Raw genomic sequence first — 21,401 nt, forward strand, 5'->3', positions numbered from 1 at the left:
TATCCCTATTAACACCATCATCATCATAGCTACTAAATGTTTGAAGCTCTTTACCTCAGCTAGCCAGTTGCTTACCTCAAATGAACAGAGAGCAGAGGAAGAGAATCGGCCCGACTACCGCCAAAAGACATCGTCCAAGTGCGGCCGGCTGTACCACGGCTTTTACTACTACTACTACTACTACTACTACTACTACTACTACTACTACTACTACTACTACTACTACTACTACTACTGGTCTACTAAACTCTTCTAACAGATTCAACCATACAACAGCAACATCTCATGCAAAATCATCATTCTCATCAAAACCACCACAACCACTACCACCCTCACCGCCATCATCATCATCTTCATTGCAGTTATATTCTCTAATTACATTTGCAACTTTATCACAAACACAATCCCCCCGACCACCGCCAGTAACATCACTATCATCGTTATCATCACTACTATCTTCCGCATCATCATTATTATTATCATCATCAGCCTCATCCCCACCATCACTCGTATCCTCATTGTCGTTGTCCTCACCTTTGTTGTCGTCCTTTTCAACGCTACTAAAACGACGTCTCTCATTCTTCCTCTCCCGCTTTTTCTCCCTACCTCTGTCATTTACAAAATTCTTCCCAACAATAATTCCAATGCTCACTGTAAAATCACCCCTGTTACAACAACTACTGCTACAAAAACAAAAATTATTAATCTTATTACGACTATTATTGCTACAAACATTATTAATAATAGAATCTATATCACAGTATTTACTAACGATACCATTTCAACTTGAAAAACAACTATTACTAGCACCATTATTATCATTATCATTATCATTATTATTATTATTATTATTATTATTATTATTACCACCACTGCTATTGCTACGGCTACTGCCACCCTCGCCTTCATTTTCACCGTTACGGTCATCTCCACAATCAGAATTATTGTTAGCACAATCAACATCATCGTTATCATCATCGTCATCAACATTTGCGTCAACATTATCGTTATTACTCTTAGTATCATCTACACTATCCCATCAAAATTCAGCGGTACCCTTTGAAACTCTTCTTACTAAAACTCTACTTACTACTACTACTACTACTACTACTACTACTACTACTACTACTACTACTACTACTACTACTACTAATGGCTGTAGCAGTAGTGAGTGGTCAAGTCTAGCAAGACAAAAAAAAACGTGGTTGTCCCCTTTTAGTCGTCGTTCTTGACCTGTAGAACTATTATCAAAGTCTGGTTATGTGGAATGTTTTAATGCGGCAGTGTTACCGAAATTTGAATGACCTATTGGCGGGGTCATTTTGGTAATATATATATATATATATATATATATATATATATATATATATATATATATATATATATATATATATATATATACATGTATACATATATATGTATGTATATATATGTATGTATATATATATACCACCTATATTCTTGATATTTCCCTCTACATTCTTTCTAATTTCTTTGCCTCTCTTTCTTTTCACTTTTCCTTTCTTCCTTTAAACAATTTTCTAAATACACAATATAAACAAATATAATATGCATATTGAAATAAAAACAAAACCTACAATACGTCTTTTCCTTTACAAGTAAGTATATACACAAGGAAATATACATACACGCACATATATAGAACGTACACTTTTCTATAATCAACATTTTTCACATAATCACACACCAAATATCCATTGATTTACATACATACATATATACATACATACATATGTCTATATATATATACACACACACACATATACACACACATACATACATAAATACATAATGCATACATAAATACATCTTTGTCATAGACAAGAACACAATATTGCTACATACATTTTATTTGGTGGGAGAGAATTTTCTCCCACCACGAGGTCCCCACCCACCCAAAAAACCTCGTGTCACTTGCCCCTAACCAGCAGCGGGGGAGTTTGTCGGAATCCTGCGAACTCTTTAAATCAAGGTGAGTCGAATCGTAGAAAACTAGTGATTAATACTAACAAAAGAAAAAAAAAATCTTGCAAAACAGTAATGAAGAAAAAACAAAATTTAAAAAGTCAGGTCAATCTTGATTGTTGTGTTATATATTTTTTTCTAGTTATGTGCTTATGCTACTTTGATCTTTATTTTTAAACAGTATAATTATATACAAGTCGCGTGCATATTTCACACACACACACACACACACACACACACACACACACACGCGTATATAATCTTAACTTATCAATTTATCCTCTAAATATAACAACACGTTCACACATCCTATGTGTATATATATATTATACACACACACATATCTTTATGTATATACTTATATATGTGTGTGTATAAATCTACTGATCTGCCACCTATATATAATTATACGTATACATGTGTGTGTGCGTGTGAGTATGTGTGACTGTGAGTGTGTGCACGCGTCTCTGTATAAACTCAATGATTTAACAGGTATAGGTAACAATACGTACATAGCAAGCACGCACACGCACGCACTCACACACACACACACACACCCACACACACACACACACACACATACACACACATTGATATCTCAAGAGTTCTTACGTTTTCAAATAATTGTTTAGTAGCTTTCAAGGTTATTGATTAAAATTTTTTTAAGAACAAGGATACTTTCAAATCTAGTTATGTATGTTATTTCATCTTTGTGGTTATGCAACGATGATCATGATCTTGAAAGGATGTTAATATTTTAATATTTTAAAGGAGAAATAGAATAGGAATCATCGCGTAAACTCAAATACTGTTTAGTATTTTTATTTAGTGTTTTTACGTTTGAATTGAAATTAAGCCCTGCATGGTTAAAAAACAATAAATGTACCTGTCAAGTACTGGCTAATCGGCTATACACATTTTTCAATATCAGAAGATTTTATTTATTTATACTTTTTCTTTTTGAAAAAACAAAGAAGCATTATTACTTATCTGTAGTATAAGCACTAGTCAAATAGTAGCGTTGATTTCATCAACTAACCCAGTACAGGAAATTTCTGTGCTTCTTGTCCATTACAATTATATATTATCATTATTATTATTATTATTATTATTATTATTATTATTATTATTATTAGTGCTAGTAACAGCAGCAGCAGGTGTGGTGGTAGTAGTAGTAGTATATTTGTAAATGGGTTACTCGGTATTATAAGTTTCGCCAGGAGGTTGCAAGAAGAGTGTAGGGGTTAATTTCTTCCGAATCGAGAGCACTAGAAATTTTGGGTTTTCCTAAAATAGTTCTCGCCGCATTCATGTGTGTGTGTGTGTGTGTGTGTGTGTGTATGTGTGTGCGTGCGTGTGTGTGTGCGTGCGTGCGTACGCACGCGCGCGTGCGTGTATGCGTGTGTGAGTGTGTATGTCTAATTAGATACATACTTAAATACATACAAATATAGATAATGGATAGATAAATAAATAGATAGATAGACAGACAGACAGGCAGACAGATAGAGAGATAAATAGACAGCCAGACAGACAGACAGATAGATAGATAGATAGATAAATAGATAGATAGATAGATAGATAGCTCTGCTTGTGCGTGTAATGATCGCCATCATATATTATCGTCGTCATCCTCCTCCTCCTCCTCCTCCTCCTCCTCCTCCTCCTCCACATCATCATTGTCATCATTATCATAATGACATATACATAAAAAATATTGCGTCCTTGTCGCCACAAGCAAACACACACACACACACGCACACACATTCTCTCTTTCTCCCATCCCTCTCCGAACAGATCATTCAGGATGTAATTGCTACAGGAATAGATGGCTGCACCAGTCACGGGCTATCACTTAACTAACTGATCGACCTCGAAAGACAAAGTTACTCCCGGCGAGATGTGAACTCAGAGTGCAGGGAACTGGAAGGAAAATCTCAACACATTCTCTCGGATGATTGAGTCACTCATGCATGCTTCTACCCACACACATATCTGTGTCAGCATATATGTACATGTATGCGAGATTGCGATATACGTGTGTGTGTCTGTGTGTGTGTGCGTGGTGTGTATGCATGTGTGTATATATATATATATATATATATATATATATATATATATATATATATATATATATATATATATATATACATATATATACATACATACATACATATATATATATATATATATATATATGTATATACACACACACATAAATGTGTGTATGTGATGTGTGTATAATATACATGTATGTGTGTGTTCATATGTGGGTTTGTGCGCATTTCTGTGTGTAGGTGTACATGTCATGAATTGTATTTAGAAAAGATTGTACCGTGATGAAATACTCATCTCCTTGTACCTCTAGTTGCAAACATAGTCAACCCGATAGGCATCATAACCATCAACGTCATAACATCATTGTCATAACCAGTATTATCAGTCTCATCACCATTGTAAATATCTACCTATCATTATTTCTTAACAAACCACACCAACGCCTGTGTCTGTGTGGTTTGTGTTTTTCTAATCATTTTTTTTCTAATTTCGCAAAGTTTAATTTTGTATAGTGAGGCTAATGTGTTTGTAACCCTGGTTATGCGTGTCTATGTTTATCAATTTTTTGTTTTGTATATTTCTTACATATGCACACAAAGACACATATAAGTAGACATATATACATACACGCATTTCTGTTCACATTAGGAAATTATCAAGTATCGCTGCACCTTTGCTGATGATATTGCCGCTTAAATACATAATTATTACCTTTTACGCCCGCAACTACCGTAGATGTATCTATCTGTAATAATCATTATCATTATGAGAGGTGATAGAGCGTATGCTCCAACATGGTCAAGCGGTAATACATCACTTAAGGGATACAGACATTCGCTACTTCCGGATGACCTTTTAGGAACAGCTTCCTCTCGGCCCATTTCGGAGTACGATATGCTTCTCTGCTCGCGACCATTGCCCAATCTTTATTCCCCTGCATGTCTCATTTTAACCAGACTCCAAGCACCTTAATCGAGCACTTGGTCTAACTACAGAAACAAGCATCCTAGTACTTGCCTCTTGAAGTACCAAGTTGCAAGCCCACCGACTTGTCTTGCTTAATGCATGATCTTGTTACCTATTGGTATTCTTCTGTCTCGATTTCCGATGTATTTGACACAATCGCGATGATATCGACTTCATATATAGATATGACTCTCCTGTGTCCCAGTTAAAACGGAATATCCCCTACCGTTTTCAGCCTCGGTATCAAAGATTCCGCCACCAAAAATATATAGACATATGAAAGAGGGTATGTTTGATGTATCGAAAACGCAATGTGAATCTATTCCACTCGGTAGCCGTTGAGACAAACGTGAAGAATGATGGGTAAGGTTATTGTTTTCTACCAGGACACCGAGAGATGAGAGAGGGAGAGAGTGGGCAAGAGAGAAAGAGAGAGAGGGGGGTGGAGAGAAGACAAAGACAGAGAAACACAGACAGAGAGAGAGAAGGAGAAAAAAAAATGCAAAACGAAATAGTTATACAGAAATGATTACTTCGTAATTTATAACATATGTAAAATGTCACTTTTTTCATTATCATTATGATCTACTATAATAACCGTCGGTTACGATGACGAAAGTTCCAGTTGATCAGATCAACGGAACAGCCTGCTCGTGAAATTAACGTGCAAGTGTCTGAGCATTCCACAGAAACGTGTACACTTAACGTGGTTCTCGGGGAGATTCAGCGTGACACAGAGTGTGACAAGGCTGGCCCTTTGAAATACAGGTACAACAGAAACAGGAAGAAAGAGTGAGAGAAAGTTGTGGTGAAAGAGTACAGCAGGGTTCGCCGCTATCCCCTGCCGGAGCCTCGTGGAGATTTAGGTGTTTTCGCTCAATAAACACTCCCGGTCTGGGAATTGAAATCGCGATCCTAGGACCACGTGACAGCTGCCCTAACCAGTGGGCCATTGCGCCTCCACCCTATAATAACCACAGCTACTGCTGCTGCTGCTACTACTACTACTACTACTACTACTACTACTACTACTACTACTACTACTACTACTACTACTACTACAAGAAATAGTTCTAACACTTTTAATATTTTGTGGGTGGGTGTGAGTGCCATCGGTTATATTAATCCCTATACCCCACGCGTATATATTTAATCGATATCGTGAGTGATGAAAGATAAATTTAACCCAGGTCTGTGTGAACGCAATATAAAGAAATATAACTACCGAAATTCTTCCTGTTGTTGCTGTTTTTAACAAGAACAATGATTCCTGCTCTTGAACATCAAAGACTGAAGACTGAGGAGAGTATAAATGCGAAATACAACGGAAAACTACAAACAAAAAATAGTGGATGATTTATAATAAATATAATATTGCCTTAAAGCGAGGATAAATATATAGGTAGCAATAAATAACTATAACACTATAGGACAACAAATTACGAACAAGAATGGATCCTAAGATCGTTCTTTTCCTTTTATTCAAATATTCTTATGTCCATCACAAAAAAGAGGTAGACACAGGGGGATTCATGGCACTCTGTATACAACCCCTAGATTATCCTGACACACAAAAGGCAAATAATTTCGCCCATTTTGTATGTCGTCCAATTTCAATTGCGTCAATCAAGCAAATTATTTCGCCATGGCCAATATGCAGAAGACTAAAGAAATTCTTGCCAAATGAAGAGGGCGCGTCGAACTTCACGCTAGATTCAGTTGATAGTTAGATATGTCCTGCACTTGAAGTTGCCGCACATACTATACTATTCAATTTTCTTCCTTTTTTTTTAATCATTAGGTAAATTTTCGTTCTATCAATTCTTGGTTTCGAGGCGACACTTTTATCACAGACTGTAAACATGATGGCAAAAGTACATTGGATCTGCATGTCGATGCGCCTAGACACGCACACGCCTACCCCTCTCCCCCACTTATCTATCTAACTTTGTATATAGGTAGCTATTTTGATTTCTAACATTGCCTCATGTCCACACAATTTTGAACAGATTAGAATCCTTTATTTGACCAGTATCGAGTCCTCTTTATTTGACCAACTTCGGGAAGGATGAAACAAAAAATTGATCTCGGAGCGATTTACATACTGAAAAACATTTTGGTTAACGCTCTAGGCATCTACCAACCCACAACGGTGGCAGTTACATGGACAACTGTAAAGGCTACTATACAATATCCTCCAAGTGTTTATCATGTATTTACAAAAAAAAAAAAAAAAAAGAAGAAAAGTGTCCTAAATTAGCTTTGCTACACAAAGGCAATGAATTATGATTCGTAAACCACTGCCATTCAATCTTTCTCTTGGTCATAGTATATTTTGGATTATATAATCTAGTGCATAATCTATTAAAACAGCGTCGTTTGAGAGCGATTTGATTCCTTCTTTTCGTTTTTTAAGTATTCATGTAGTGACTCTGCCCCACTCCTTATTAACTCGACAAGAGTGAATGTTGTTGCTGTTGTTATCTTCGCAGGTCATCTCTGATCAAGCAGACTATGATCAAAATCATTCCAATCATGATAGCACCGTCATCTTCTGTGTAGAGTAACCAGTACCGCATTATACAACTTGCCATTTTCCAACACGAAAATATATGATTTAAGAGGGAATTGGCTGCCATTTCTAACAAGCCAGAGAGAATTTACTGCTATTTTTACGTCGCGTTGCAATTATAAGGCGAGCAAAATGTGTTGTGTACGATTGTTGTTTGTAGAATAGAATTGTTTTCTCGAGTATGTAAGTGTGTCGGTACGCATGTGTAGACGTGATAGTATATATGTGTGAACGATCGATAAATCTGATTTCTATTTATAGACAAAATACTTATTTAGGTGTTAATAAAACGTTTAGACATACTTAGACACACTATTATGTATACTCATACATGTATACGTATTCATAATAGATGTGTATACACAGACATTTATATTGGCCCATGTATATATGTGTTGTGCGCGTGTGTGGGTGTGTGTATACTTACATACAAAAATAATTACGTATATATAAACACATACAAGCATACATTCATACAGACTAAGATAAATACATGACGAGGTAAATAGATTGAATCTATATGCTCACATAAACACATGCACTCAAAATAATCACATATGTACAGTGCATAGAGGTATGACGACATGAGCATGTTGTAGTTGATAAAAAATGGTTTACGTTTCCCAAACCTTATCGGAGGTGAGTTACAGCATGTTATAATACGATGTATGATTAACATTATCATAGTAATCTCTGTTCTACTTTCATTGTAATGTGCACTGATATCAGCATTTCTTGTTATTCTGTTTGTATATACATAATGCATGCGCACGTTCACACACAAACACCCACATATCGCAGAAACTCACTCACTCATTCATATGCGTGCGCGTGCACAAACACACACACACACACACACACACACACACACACACACACACACACACACACACGCACACACACGCGCGCACACACTTTGAATATGCAAATCAGGAAGAAACACAGACAAAGTATGCAGTAGAATTTATTTAATTACTTGAATGTCAGCCCTCACTCTATTGCAATTAAGAGTTTCCAACTTCTGTACTTCGCGACAACTAAGCTTAGATATTCACACTGAAGGTAACACGATGTGATGAGGGATTAAGACAGGGTAGCAAGGGACCGATGTTTCACTTTCGAATATATTAATATATAAGAAAAATGTGGCACGTATGGCTAACAAAATCTCTCTCTCTCTCTCTGTATATATAGATATATATATATATTGATCGATAGATAGATAGATAGATAGATAGATAGATAGATAGAGAGAGAGAGAGAGAGAGAGAGAGAGAGATAGAGAGAGATAGACAGACAGACAGATAGATAGATAGATAGATAGATAGATAGATAGATGGACAGATAGATGTGTATGTTGTGTATGTGACTATGTTTGTGATGTTGTTTGTCCTCCCACCACCAATTAACAAACGGTGTTGTTCACGTTCCTGTAATTTAGCTGCTCGGTAAAAAACAAAAAAAAAAAAACAATACGCGATAGAATAATTAACAGACATTAAAAATAAGTACTAGAGGCGATTTTTACGTCTAAACCATTCAAGGTTATGCCCCAGCATTGCTGTTGCAGTCCAGTGACTGAAACAAGTGTTAGCTAAAATTACACACATATATATATATATATATATATATATATATACATATATATCGTTTTATTTATGGATCCTCTGTATATATCAAGAATTTTCCTCCGTCTATCTGTTTTTTCTCTCTACAAATCGGAATGTTACATTATGGAACAGTCATTTTAACGAGTTTTTTAAAATTTATTTATCACCTGACGAGATATGTCTGCACCACCGGATACTCCTGTACCAGTTTATGTGTGCCCCACAAGAGGAGTCGATGCTAGATATGTCGAAACAATTGTTGTGATTAATAATATATTCTCGTATATTCCATCTTCTGCGCTTCATTTGTTATATATATATATATATATATATATATATATATATATATATATAAATATATATGTATGTATATATATACATATATAGAGGTATATATATATATATATATATATATATATATATATATATATATATATATAGATAGATAGATAGATAGATAGATAAATATATAAATATATATATGATTTTATATATATATAAATATATGTATACATATATATTTGAATATATAAATAAATATATATATAAACATATATATAGAAATGAAAAAATATATACACACATATTTATTTATTTATTTATAGGTTTCAGCCAAGTGGCTGCGGTCATGCTGGGGCACCACCGTGATTTTCTGTCTTTATGCTGTGCTCTCTTCACGTTCCTTGCATGGCTCTTCTCCCCCACCTGACATGGTCCAATCAAGAGTTTTGATGGCACATCTGGTGTATAAGATAATTTGACATCGCTGCCCTAAACTGCGTCTCATTACAAGCCATTGGTTCGTCTGGTATCGTGGAGAGGAAAGCGTCAAGTTTTGTCTTGAAGACCTCCGCATCCATGTCTTGTATATCTCTCAAATGTTTTGGCAGGGCATTGAAGAGCTGAGGTCCTCTGAAACCGAGGCTGCTGCAGTATCTCGTTTTTATGTGAGATGCAGTGGACGGCACCTTTGGCACCATGCAGTGGCGACCCGTGCGGGCATTCCTGTAGTACTTTATGCCAAAGTTTGGGACCAGTCCTTCCAGTATTTTCCATATGTATATTATTACATATCTCTCCCGCCTACGCTCTAGGGAGTAGAGACCTAGTGTCTTCAGTCGCTCCCTGTAGTTCATCTGTTTGACTGTGGCGATCTTTTTTGTATAGTGCCGCTGAATTGCCTCGAGTTCTGCTGTTCGCTTAACACTGTGTGGTGACCACAACTGAGAGCAATAGTCTAGGCGGCTCAGAACAAATGTCTTCCATAGAGTCAACATGACATTTTGATCCCTTGTACGGAATGTCCTCAGTATCCACCCTGCCAGTTGTCTGCACTTTGCTGTCAACTTGACAATGTGCATGTGAAATGATGCATCACTACACATGTTGATGTCCAGATCACTTACTGTTTGCAGTTCTGGGATTGCAGTACCTCCAGGCCCTGTGTATGCCAGTTGGGAGGTACTTGTGGTCTTGTAGCGCAGTACTTGAAATTTTTTTGCATTGAAATGCATATTATTTTGCTCTACCCACTCATATATTGCATTTAGGTCATTCTGCAGGCTTACAATATCATCAGGATTCTTTATTGCCTGAGATATCTTTGTGTCATCAGCATAGCTTGTGACAGTGGCTCTCCGAGTGACCGTGGGCATGTCCAGAAGGGCCACTATGAACAGTAGTGGCCCCAGAACAGTTCCTTGTGGAACACCGCTCAATATTTGTGTTTTCCTAGATAGTTCTCCATTGGCTGCAACTGTCTGACTTCTACCATTCAGGAAGTCATGCAGCCACTCTCCTAATTTGCCAGCTATGCCAAGGTTTCGCAGCTTGTGACATATCAAGCCATGATCAACTTTGTCAAAGGCTTTTGCAAAGTCGAGATATATCACATCAACATTTGAATGGTCAAGTAGCTGCTTCAGGACCCAGTCATAATGCTGCAAGAGCTGTGTGAGGCAGCTTCTACTGGGACGGAAACCATGCTGGGTCTCATTCAGCAAGTCATTTTCTTCTAGGAACGCAATCAATCTCCTTCTGACAATTCGTTCCAAGACTTTGCTAATATGTGAAGTCAGAGAGATGGACCTCTATATATATGTATATATATATATATGAATATATATATATATATATACATATATGTATAAATATACATATATAAATATATATATACAAATATATTTTATGTAAATATATATATATATCAGAAAAAGAAATGTATATATGAAGATATATATGTATACATAAAGATATATATATATATATATATATATATAAATATATATATGTATAAATATATATATATGTATAAATATATATATTTATACATATAAATACATATAAATATAAGTATATTTGTATATAAATACAAATATATATGAATATATATATATATATATATATATATATATATATATATATATATATATATATATAAATATACATACAAATATATATATATCAATATGTATATATAGATATATATATATATACATATATATATATTTGTATATATATACATACATATATATATATACATACATACATACATATATATATATATATATATATATATATATATATATATATATATATATATATATATATATATATATATATATATGAATTAGAGTCATAACTCTTCTTTCTGTCCCATAAGGATAAATCCTACTCTTCCATTTCCTTTATGAATTCTGTATATACTCCTTGTACTTATGAGTCTAGTGATATATAATTAAATAAATTTAATTAATTTAATTATTTCTATTCAACCACGAATTTGCTTGTTTTTCTTTCCGCTGTTCGAAACGATCGTTTGCATGAATTAAAATTCTCTCATATTTGAACTTCTTCCCTTCTCCATGTTTAACAAATTTGTTTTCTTTTATGGGATTCTTTTCCATAAATTCACAACACAACACATGCAAGTATTATTTTCATATTGGTATACTTACGCCAGTAAGCTACCAGCAAATATGAAGAAGCTATATTAGAAATCTCTTTTGGAATCCTCCAAATTAAAGTACGAAATGTAATTCAACCTCTTTACACGCACACATACATGCATACATACATACATACATACATACATACATGCATACATATATATATATAAATATACATACATATATATATACACACACACACACACACACATATATATATATATATATATATATATATATATATATATATATATATAGATATGTATATATCTATGTATGTGTGTGTAAAAAGGTTGAATTAAATTTTACCATGCATACCAGTCTCCCCTCTCCACGCTACAAATATTATCTAAGAAAAAAGCAAAGGCCGATACAGCTAGGCACGAGTGACGTCGCAAATCATTTCTACAGCAACACAACACGCAGCCCGGTCCGGGAACAAAACTCACAACGTCACGATCGTAAGCTTGAAGCTCTAACCACTTAGCCATGAGCCCTTCCCTATGTATGTATGTATGTATATACATACATACACACGCACACATATATATAGGAGTGTGAGGACAAATGCAAGACATTTGCACTGCATATATTTGGTTGGGGTTAGATTTATCAAAAATTATGACTCACTTCCGCTGAGCTTGTAATGTCCATGTGTGTGTGTGTGTGTGCGTGTGTGTGTATATGTGTGTGTGTGTGTGTGTGTGTGTGTGTGTGTGTAATCGCGTGGAACAGTAATTAGTGTGCGGCACTCATGTCCGTAAGATTTCGATTGTTTCGTTGGACGGGCTAAACACTTCATTTCATGTTGCTTCCATCCATTCAACTTATAGATATGTGTAGTCTTACGACGTACCGTGTTTCCGTCCAGAGAAGGAACATATAAACCTCAGAATACGTGTAACGTCCCTATGAGCCTATGGCACGGGAAGGATTTTTTAACCTTTCTTTTGAGAGATACATACATTATATATAAATATATATTTCTTACGGTATATATTTGTTCCTATTATATTGTAATAAATATATTTCGCACCAGAACTTGACTTGAGTACATGCAATAGCACATATAATTTACCGTATCTATACGTGCGTGTGCGTGTGAGGTGCACGTGTCCTGTGTTCTAGCGTAAATATTTAAATACTCAATTTAAGATTGTTAAGATGAATCTAAAGTCTATCTGCCTGTTGCATGCCCTTGTAGATAACTATCTGGTGAAATACATAGGGTTTATATGTTAACTGTTTTCATATTTAACTGTGCTTGGCATTCACTGAGATATTGCTGTAATCTACTCAGTTAATTGCGCGAAATACTGGTATGGATTTATTTTCATGGTTGCCTATGCACATATATAAACATTCTCCTCCATCCTCATATATATTTACAAATACACAGATTAAGATTTATAATTCTTTTCATTCATTATTAATTTAGTCGCCTCTCACACCATACCGGTGTTAGGAAGTAAACAAAACAAAAAAATTTTAAATAAGCAACAGATTTAAATTGCCGTCAAAAGGTCGCATTATGATTACATTTAATGCTGGATTTAAGGAATTTCCAGCAAGGAGTAAGGTAGGTCGGGGAAAGATATTCAGGTAACGTAAGTCGTTAGGTTGATAGGTATGCAGGTTATGAGAGAAACAACATAGGGTATTTGAAAATTGTCTGTATTGCACCAGTTGTGTGATAACCAAATAATTCAATATTTTTTCAATTGCCTTATAACTTTCGGAAACAATCTCGGTTCTCTCTCTCTCTCTAACACACACACACATACACACACACACATACACACACACACACACACACACACACACACACACACATACACACACACACACACACACACGCACGTACACGCGCAGAATTATTAGCATACCAGGTCAAATGCTTAGCAGCTATTCTTCCGTCTTTGTAAATTCAAATTCCTCCGAGGACGGCATTGCCTTTCCCCCTTTAAGAGTTCATAAAATAAGTACAAATTGAGCACTGCTGCAGATGTGGTCAACCTACCCATCCTTCGAAATTGCTGGCCTTGTCCCAAACATCGCAACCGATATATTTCATTTAATTATTATTATTATTATTATTTATTTTTAATTTTTTTATGCACCCTTTTAAAGCCTAGCCAGGCTCATAGGCCCGGTTTCCCAGTTTCTATGGCGTATGTGTTTCTCCCAGCTGGACGGGACGCCAGTTCATCGCAGCGTATTATTATTATTATTATTATTATTATTATTATTATTATTATTATTATTATTATTATCATTGCCTTTGCACAGCTTCTAACGCTGGAGATGAACTACAGTAACAGCTGTTCACTACCAGTGAACTAAGGTAACACCTCTTATTTTTCGAGCACCTTCCGGAGTATTCGAGCGGTTCCAAGCAGTGCTGTTTTCTGCAACTGCTCCACGCTTATTGCAGCCCCTATTTGTTCCACGTACTTCTCGAGATTTTTGCTCGCTGTTCCCAGGGCTCCGATAATTATTGGTACTACTGCTACCTTTTTCATCGGCCACAACTGCTTAACCTCCCAAGCTAACCTGTCATATCTCTCAACTTTTCTTTCTTCCTTATCGCATACCTTGTTGTGAGCTGGGCATGCTATTTCTATGATCCAGCATAGTTTGTTTTCCTTCTCAATTAAGATATGTCCGGCTTCCCATTCTCTATCTTATGGTCGCATTGAATCATAAAATCCCATAGGAACTTTGCATTTCTATTTTCGACGATGCCTTCAGGATTGTGGTCGTACCAATTTTTTGATCTGTCAAGTCCATACTTGTTGAAAAGTGTCCAATGGACAAGCCTGGCTATATTGTCGTGACGTGTCTTATATTGCTTCTAGGCTAGTGGTGTACATTGGCTGGTAATATGCCATACGGTTTCACCGTTTTGTCCACAGATTCTGCTCTTATCACTTTCTGCTGCGTTGTCTATTCTGTATTTTATGTAGTTTGTTCTTAGGGCTTGCACTTGAGCAGTACAGATTAGAGCCTCCGTTTCCGGTTTTAAATCACTTTCAGTCATCCACAACCATCTTTTTCTCTGTCTTTCTTATCTTCAATATCCCTATGGAATTGACCATGCATTCTTTTCTTTACCCACCTATTTTCAGTTTCATTCGTTTTCAATTTCTTGTATAGTGCTTTATCTTTGCAATCTTTCATCCTACACAAGCCTGACTTCTTCTAATAATAGCGGTTCTGTGGCATTCTTTACATACCATGCTATGTTGTTTTCTTCTGCTCTGATGCCGTGTTCGCGTCCAATAAGTCCTCTTCCCCCTCTTTTTCTTGGTAATACAGTCTCTCTGTGTCACTTTTTGGGTGGAGTGACCCATATCTAGTTAGCAACTACTGTTTGTTTCAGTTCTTGCAACCATTCAGCATCCTTCTTGTGCTCCTTGTCTTTGCTCCAGATGTCACTCCAAAACCTTTGACTTTCAATGTTATCTGGTATCAACTTTTCATCTCTACACTCTCCATTTATTTATTTATAGAATCTCTTCTAATCTACTCTGAATTCTATTCTGGTGGTAACCCTTCATTCTTTGGTCGTATCTTATTATCTTTGCTTTCTTTGCAACGAGGTGTTCTTTCAGTTACTCCACTATTGCTTTCAGGACCTTTCTTTCAATATTATACTTCCTCTTCAGCGCCCTGTATTTTTGTTCGCTTTCAAGTTCCCCTTTCTGTTTTCGGTCTAACACAGAGATTTCTTTCGAGAGCATGTCTAACTCTATCTTGATTCTTCTTTTCCACCATGGATCTTTTCTTTTGCTCTAAACTTATTAATTATGGTAGTGATGATGCACGGATTATAGCAAAATCGCGAAATTTCAGTGGTCAAATTTACATGTCTTTTAAATTTCCTAAACTGCTTTAAGGCAATAATCGGCAAGTGTACTGATAGCTAAACCCTGGCACAAGGTCACACGTTTGAAGAGGGTATAGTCGATTTAAATGACTCCTGTATTTGACTCTGGTAGTATCGGATAAATAGAAATACAGGCGATAATTAAAAATCTCGAATGTGATGCTTTCGCTTGGCTGCCGTCCTGATACCGAAAACAGTAAAAATATAAAAAAGAAGTGTGTTTGTTTCGTTGGTGGTTGTGGTATTATTTCTGTCCCAAAAGATGGTTGTCTTTAGTCTCTAGCCACTAGCAGGTATCTACGTGAAGTTAAATATTACTGTGTGGTTAGACACAGTTGATGTACTACCATCACTTTTATTACAAACTACCTGCATAAATTTCTAGATAGAGAACGGGGAGACCCCCCACTTCGGTAATGAATGACCATGGGATTGCACCTAGAAAGTTACCCTCCGAGACACAAGTCCGGGCAAGGTTGTTTGTGGAAGTCCAGCAGTCACCCATGAATACAAGCTTCCCCTCTCCACACCGCTGATGTTATCCATGGGAAAGGCAAAGGCTGATACGGCTTGGCACCAGTGATGTCGCAATTCATTTCTACAGCTGAGTTAACTGGAGCAACGTGAAATAAAGTATCTTGCTCAAAAACACAACACGCAGCCCGGTCCGGGAATCGAACTCAGAACCTCACGATCATAAGCTCGACGCTCTAATCACTGAGCCATGCGCCTTCACTAAATAGAGAGCAATGAATGTATAATTATATAGATGAGTCCTTTATATTCTATGTGTATGTATATTAAGGTATAATAGATAATTATGTATTACTATAAAGTTAAATTAATCTATATGCGGCATATTTTTATGCATGCATTATATCTGGTACAGGAAAATACTTGTTCTACTTCTCTTTACAAAGTTTCAACGAGTACTTGTTTCACTAGGCTGGAATTCTAAATTAAATTTATTTACTTTTTTTTTTTTAATCTTTGAGTGACTTTTCTATTAATTAGTGAAGTTATCTTAATTTCGTTCTCGTGCTCTTTACTTTTCTTTTTCGAGTAATATGAACTGTAAGAGGACTCTCTGCATTCGCAGTAGCCTAAAAATGGATGATTATAAACCGCTGGATCGTAATCAAACTGCTCAGCTATCATATTATGTTACTAGTATTGATTTATATGCTGAATTATAAATTGCAATGATTTTTTAAAATTCCTAATCTTCTCTAATATCTAAGTTATTGAAATTCAGTATTGACAGATGTGCGTTTGTCAATTACCCAAAAAACACTATATATCTATGTGTGAGTGTATGTGTGTGCGTGTGTATGTGCGTGCGTGTGTATGTGTGTGCATAGATTCATACATGCATACATGTGTGTGTGTGTGTTTATGATCGAATTTGTAATGTATATATTTATATATATGTATGTATATATATTTATATATATATATATCTATATACATGTATACATATATATATATATATATATATATACATAAATATGTATATATATATGTGTATATATATGTATATATAAGTGTATATATAAATATATATATATATACATATATATATACATACGCACACACACACACACACACACACACATATATATATATGTATATATATATATATATATATATATATATATATATATATATATATATATATATATATATATATATATATATATATATATATAGTTAGAATATATTAATTCTTCTCTACGTTATATAAATACATCTAAAATAGACATTTCAAAATAAAATTACGCTCTACCTCCCCCATATATATTGAAATAGTTTGATGTTGAGTTTGGAACATAGTCGTGTGACAGGTACATGTTTTTCAAGAAACTTTTACGTAACTTTGACCCGGTTATAATAGAGGTTGCTAATATAATATCTGAATAATTTTTGTTGTTTAAAAATCAATATTCTTTTCTCTGTTGGATTCCGAGTCAATTTTTCACACAGTAATGCCTAATTTGATAATTTTCAGAATATGAAGAACATTTTGAGTTTTTAATTTAGTTGAGTTTCGTTAATTTCGTGGCATGTGCCATTTTCCCATGATCCTCTTTCATTTTTCCAAAATATCTTAAATTTCTGTTGAATCTCTGATCTTTCTGATATCTAAGGTCGGGTTTCAATGTATATAAGTCTGTTTTCAAATGTAATTCCAGAGAATTGAAAAACCACATTTATTACAGTTTACTCATTTTGCCCCACGTAAATTTGGATTTTATTTTCTCAAATAAAACGGTAACAAGTTTTCAGAAATGGTGTTCAGAGGATGTTATGTTTTTTAATACATCTAGAGATCATTTGCTTAGCTGATATAGATTTGTTTGTTAGGTTGTGAACATTTGTAAAAAATATATTTTTCTCAAGGTTAAAAATGAAGTCAAAATTCCTCATTGTGCCCCTCTCCACCTTATATAAACTTAATTTTGTCCGAGTAAGTCTCATGCTACCCTTAGTTTCCCCTGTAGTTTCACAGGATCTCCAGGAACGTTTGATATATATATATATATATATATATATATATATATATATATATATATATATATATATATATATATATATATATATATATATATATATATATAATTCTTTCACAAGAAAAGTATTGCCAGTGACAGAGATACATACATGCACACACACACACACACACACACACACACACACACACACACACACACACACACACACACACACACACACTCACACACACACACACATATATATATATGTATATTTCCTGGTACATATTAGCCTTCAACCAATTCAATCGGACTGGTACTACAGTGAAGAATACCTGTCCAAGTTGCACACAATAGAACTGAACTCGAAACCACGTGGTAATAATGTGCGTTTGTTAACCACGTAGCCATGTCTACGCATCTATCTACCTGTCTTTCATGTGTGTTGTACGCAACATAGTGAGGTACTGTTTATTTTGTATAAAACACAGAATTGCTCTGCTATTCTGTTATCAAAATCCACGCTTGTATCCTGGAATTTTAACACAGCGGTCTTCGCTGAACTCTGTTAGCATCTGATGCAAAAGACAAGATGGTGGCGTATCATGTGACATATTACGTCACCGGTGTTCTGTATATTGCTTAGAATGAACAAAAAGACAGTGCTAAAACCTCTTTATGATCTAATTGATGTACCGGTGATACACATCATATGACAAGCTCCGATAATACTTTTGCTTCAACACGACAGAGAGTCAGCTGAATATCGCTGTCTCCAAATTTTTGGGTATTCCCGTGGCACACTATAGTATACAAGTATTATATAAATGCGTGTGTGAAATGTGCCAACCAAAAATAATGGTAAAACATAACGATCCAAATGTAATGTAAATAAGCTACGCACATATGATTAGTATGGTCTATATCGATAAAATATGAGATACTGTCCCATATTGTAAAGCAATTGCTTTACAAGAAAGATCTGTCTGTTTATGTGATATCGTGTATAAAGTACTGCGCTGAATACAATGAGTAAAACAGTATAAGGCATAATATATAGGTGGGGTGGTTTTCAACAGTGTAATCAATATATTATTGATTAACCATTACAAACTTTGATAAGTTTGTCAGAAGCGTATTGTTGGTAGTACCCATGACATTTGAAAGCCAAAAGCTGCATTAAATATATACCTGGAGAGGTATATTTGGATCTAACCGGAATGCCTACCATGACTTTGATACTATTAGATAAATACTATGATTTACTGTTCAGAGGATACTGTGGCCAGAGTTGTATGAAAAATATACTCGAAATATTGGTTTCAAATTCTGGCACAAGATCAACAGTTTTGTGGGAGAGGGTAAGTCGATTACCTCGACTCCAGTGTTCAAATGCTACTTATTTCATCGACCCCGAAAGAATGAAAGACAAAGTTGAGTCCCGGCAGCATTTGAAATCGGAATAAATGCCGCTAAACATTTTGTCCGGCGCGGTAACAATAACATACTTTAAATAGTCTACGAGATAGTAAGATTAGAAATAATTTGATGCTGAATTTGTAGACAATAATTCATTGGAGTGGGTATGTATTAATTGAAATGATCTGTTGGGATGAGAGCTATGTATTGTATGCAATAAAACAGATGAGATAAATGGTATCTGGGATAGTTAATGTGATGTACACTGTGTAGATAGCACAGGAAGCAGACTAAATTTTATCGAAATCAATATACAAAATATATCCAGTGAAATAGTTTTGAGGATGTTCACAGTAGTGGTTCGGAAAAGAAGATATACAAGTTGACGATAATTGTCACGAATAATCTATTGTTTGCAATTCTCCAGAAAATAATCAGTATTCGACGTAGGGTAATTAATATAGTGGAATAAATATTCAATATGTATTATTATAACAATATATAGTGTACATTTCAGGGGAATTTTCTTTACTAATCGATTATAAAGAATATATTGTTAGTATTCAGTATTTCGGAGACTTGCTCAACGAAATAACCACAAACAGTTGCATAGAAATATGATGATATGTTCAATACACTGGAAGTAGTATATAAGATGGGCTATTGTAAATAATATGTTATAAAATATGCTGATGAATATATATTTGAAGGGATTTTCTGTTAATAATTACGTTGCATTTACAATATAAGTCATATTCGTTATCATACAAGAGAGAATATCATACTGCACGCACTTTGCAGAGATAAGCTCATTGGGATAACACGATATGGTAGATCTTTTTATTCTAGTATAAATACCTCTTTTCATTATTTCCGTTCTATACTGTATTGCACATCAGGTCATCCTTGAATAATTTCAGTAGCATATCAATTTTTCTATGAGATGTTACTAGTATCTCGGTGAAACCTTATCCATTTCCGGAAAAACGACATTTTGAATGGTCTTGACTCTTCCTACGGCGTAACATAGCCTGTTCCAAGAAAAAAATTTGGGCATAGAGAAACATCGATTTCATTACAAAACTAGTACTTTATTTATCGGTCCAGAAGAAAGAATAGTAAAGTCGACTCCTATATGTACATACTTGGACTTGTTCCTCAATCCAATGAAGATCGATGGTTGAAACGCTATTCCTGTTCTTATTTTGCCATCTAAATTTTCACTGAGTGTTAATCTAATATATTCATTGTGTAAATCTAATTTATTTTTGTTTTTATTTTCCCTGTATTTAGTTCTTCGATTTGCCTATATATATATATATATATATATATATATATATATATATATATATATATATATATATATAATTCAAAGAAAGAGGTTGTGAATCCAACCAATATCCAATATATTGCTGGTAGGATACCTAATTAATACACAAGTGTTGGTTATTGCGTGGCAAT

The 21,401-nt window shown here is 34.8% G+C and overlaps 2 protein-coding genes across 22 annotated transcripts in view; both read left to right on the forward strand.

Moving 5' to 3' along the window:
- Positions 1 to 1,232, forward strand: part of LOC149137258 (uncharacterized) — a 2,384-nt gene extending 1,152 nt beyond the window's left edge. Inside the window, exon 1 of the mRNA XM_089347962.1 lies at positions 1 to 1,232. This exon is cut by the window's left edge and continues 1,152 nt beyond it. Within this exon, the coding sequence (XP_089204088.1) occupies positions 81 to 1,232 (1,152 nt within the window). The 5' untranslated portion in view covers positions 1 to 80.
- Positions 1 to 21,401, forward strand: part of LOC106874330 (uncharacterized) — a 902,231-nt gene that overhangs the window by 168,146 nt on the left and 712,684 nt on the right. For 4 of the 21 annotated variants that reach the window (XM_089347951.1, XM_089347955.1, XM_089347953.1 and 1 more), the window contains exon 1: positions 1,412 to 1,993. The exons of 8 other annotated variants lie outside the window; for them this stretch is intronic. The gene's annotated coding sequence lies outside the window, so the exon portion shown is untranslated. Of the gene's footprint in view, positions 1 to 1,285; positions 1,994 to 7,863; positions 8,222 to 21,401 lie in introns of those variants that run through there. 9 more of the 21 variants (XM_089347940.1, XM_089347948.1, XM_089347952.1 and 6 more) reach the window with 6 other exon arrangements.

This window comes from Octopus bimaculoides, chromosome 2 (assembly GCF_046866305.1).
Source record: "Octopus bimaculoides isolate indiv1 chromosome 2, ASM4686630v1, whole genome shotgun sequence".
Lineage (NCBI taxonomy): Eukaryota > Metazoa > Mollusca > Cephalopoda > Octopoda > Octopodidae > Octopus > Octopus bimaculoides.